This window comes from Palaemon carinicauda, chromosome 37 (genome assembly GCF_036898095.1).
Source record: "Palaemon carinicauda isolate YSFRI2023 chromosome 37, ASM3689809v2, whole genome shotgun sequence".
Taxonomy (NCBI): domain Eukaryota; kingdom Metazoa; phylum Arthropoda; class Malacostraca; order Decapoda; family Palaemonidae; genus Palaemon; species Palaemon carinicauda.
The window spans coordinates 75,402,486-75,404,219 of NC_090761.1; the positions used below are offsets into that span (position 1 = coordinate 75,402,486).

The 1,734-nt window shown below is 31.7% G+C and overlaps 1 protein-coding gene across 1 annotated transcript in view; it reads right to left on the reverse strand.

Moving 5' to 3' along the window:
* LOC137629385 (RNA-binding protein 25-like) overlaps nt 1-1,216 on the reverse strand; it is a 43,435-nt gene extending 42,219 nt beyond the window's left edge. The window contains exon 1 of the mRNA XM_068360636.1: nt 1,169-1,216. Within this exon, the coding sequence (XP_068216737.1) occupies nt 1,169-1,216 (48 nt within the window). The remainder of the gene's footprint in view (nt 1-1,168) is intronic.
* Between the last annotated feature and the right edge of the window lie 518 nt (nt 1,217-1,734).

Sequence of the window (1,734 nt, forward strand, 5' to 3'; positions counted from 1 at the left end):
TATATATATATATGAGTGAGGAATATTGATCGTTTTGTGGGAGGGATCTGAGATTAAGGTCAGCTTCATACCTTGACGTCAGAAGGTCATTGTTATTATTATAGAGAAAGGTCAAATAGGAATTCAGCTCTGTCCCAGGTACTTAGTTCATGGATAATATTCTTTTAATGAATAATGATTATTTCTTTAGTAAGTAACCGTTTTGAATAGTTATTGGTAGTGCCATAGCCTTTGTACCAAAGTCTTCCACTATCTTGGGTTAGAGTTCTTTTGCTTGAGGGCACACTCAGGCAAACTATTCTGTTTTTTTTTTTTTTTTCCTGACTGGGCTAATTTCCTTTTTGGAGCCCTTGGGCTTATAGATTCCGACTTTACAAACTAATAATAATAATAATAATAATTATAATAATAATAACAATATTTTAATAAAATTCTTTCAAAAATACTTATTTTATGCTCTGTTGAGTCCTTTGGAATGTAAAAAATAAAAACCTTTTTCAGGAATCTCTTTGTGAAACCTCGCTAGTCTGACAAGTAAAAAGAAACTTTATTGATATTTACAATTCATCAAATCGAGAATAGAAAAAAAACATTACTCAATTAATCTGATTTATAATCTTTGGGTCAGGAATGTTGAAAATCGCGAGTTATCTGTAATTTCAGTTATATCAGTCATTTGCATTTAGATGAAATGTTTTGTTTTTAAGATATTCTGAAATTTTTATGCTTCATTGTTCAAATTCTTTGTTACATCCGCCAACGAAAATGAAAGGTGGTTATGTTTTACCCCCTGTTTGTGTGTATGGTTGTTTGTGAACAGCTTCCTGGCCACAATTTTAATCGTAGAGTAATGAAACGTGCAGGGATTAACTGTTAAGTAGAAAGCACGAAATGGTTAAATTATATAAGGTCAAGGTCAGGGTCAAGCAAAATATCCAATTCACGTAATCAGCCCTGAGTTTAACATCGTTGTCACAGAGACTTCAAACTTGGTTCATATTGGAGTGTATGAAAATCCACGCCAATCAATACATGTTAAGGTTAAAGGTCAAGGTCGACCAAAAGGTGGAGAAATAAGCGGCCGCTGCGGAGGTCTGCGCTCTACTGAGTGCCTCCCTAGTTTATTTATGATTTAGGAATTGGAAATGGATATACTAAGCGTTTTTACCTTTTCTGGTGGTAGTATGTGAACAACTCTTATTTTCCTTATATTCATATTAGGTTATGAGTCATACATAAAGCATTGGTAAATAATAAATATTTGATTTCTTTAATTGTATAGATTTTTATTATTGTTTTTCCCGAGCCGTTAAAAATGACGTCCAAACATTCAGATAGATAAGCACGCATGCGCGAAGATTCAACCCTTCCCATCCCCTCCCCCTATCCTAACTACAATACGGCAGTTTCGTTGGCCTCTCGTTTACCAGGGTAAGACTACTCGGTCCCCCCATACCTGAGAGACGGGAGTAAACCGATTATTCATATGTCTGGCAATGCCGCTGAGTGTGACAGAATATATATATATATATATATAGATATATATATATATATATATATATATATATATATAATATATATATATATATATATATATACATATATATATATATATATATATACATATATATATATATATATATATTTATATATATATATGCATATATATATATATATATATATATGTATATACACATTCACATACATACAGACACTTGCTTTTTATAAGGGAAA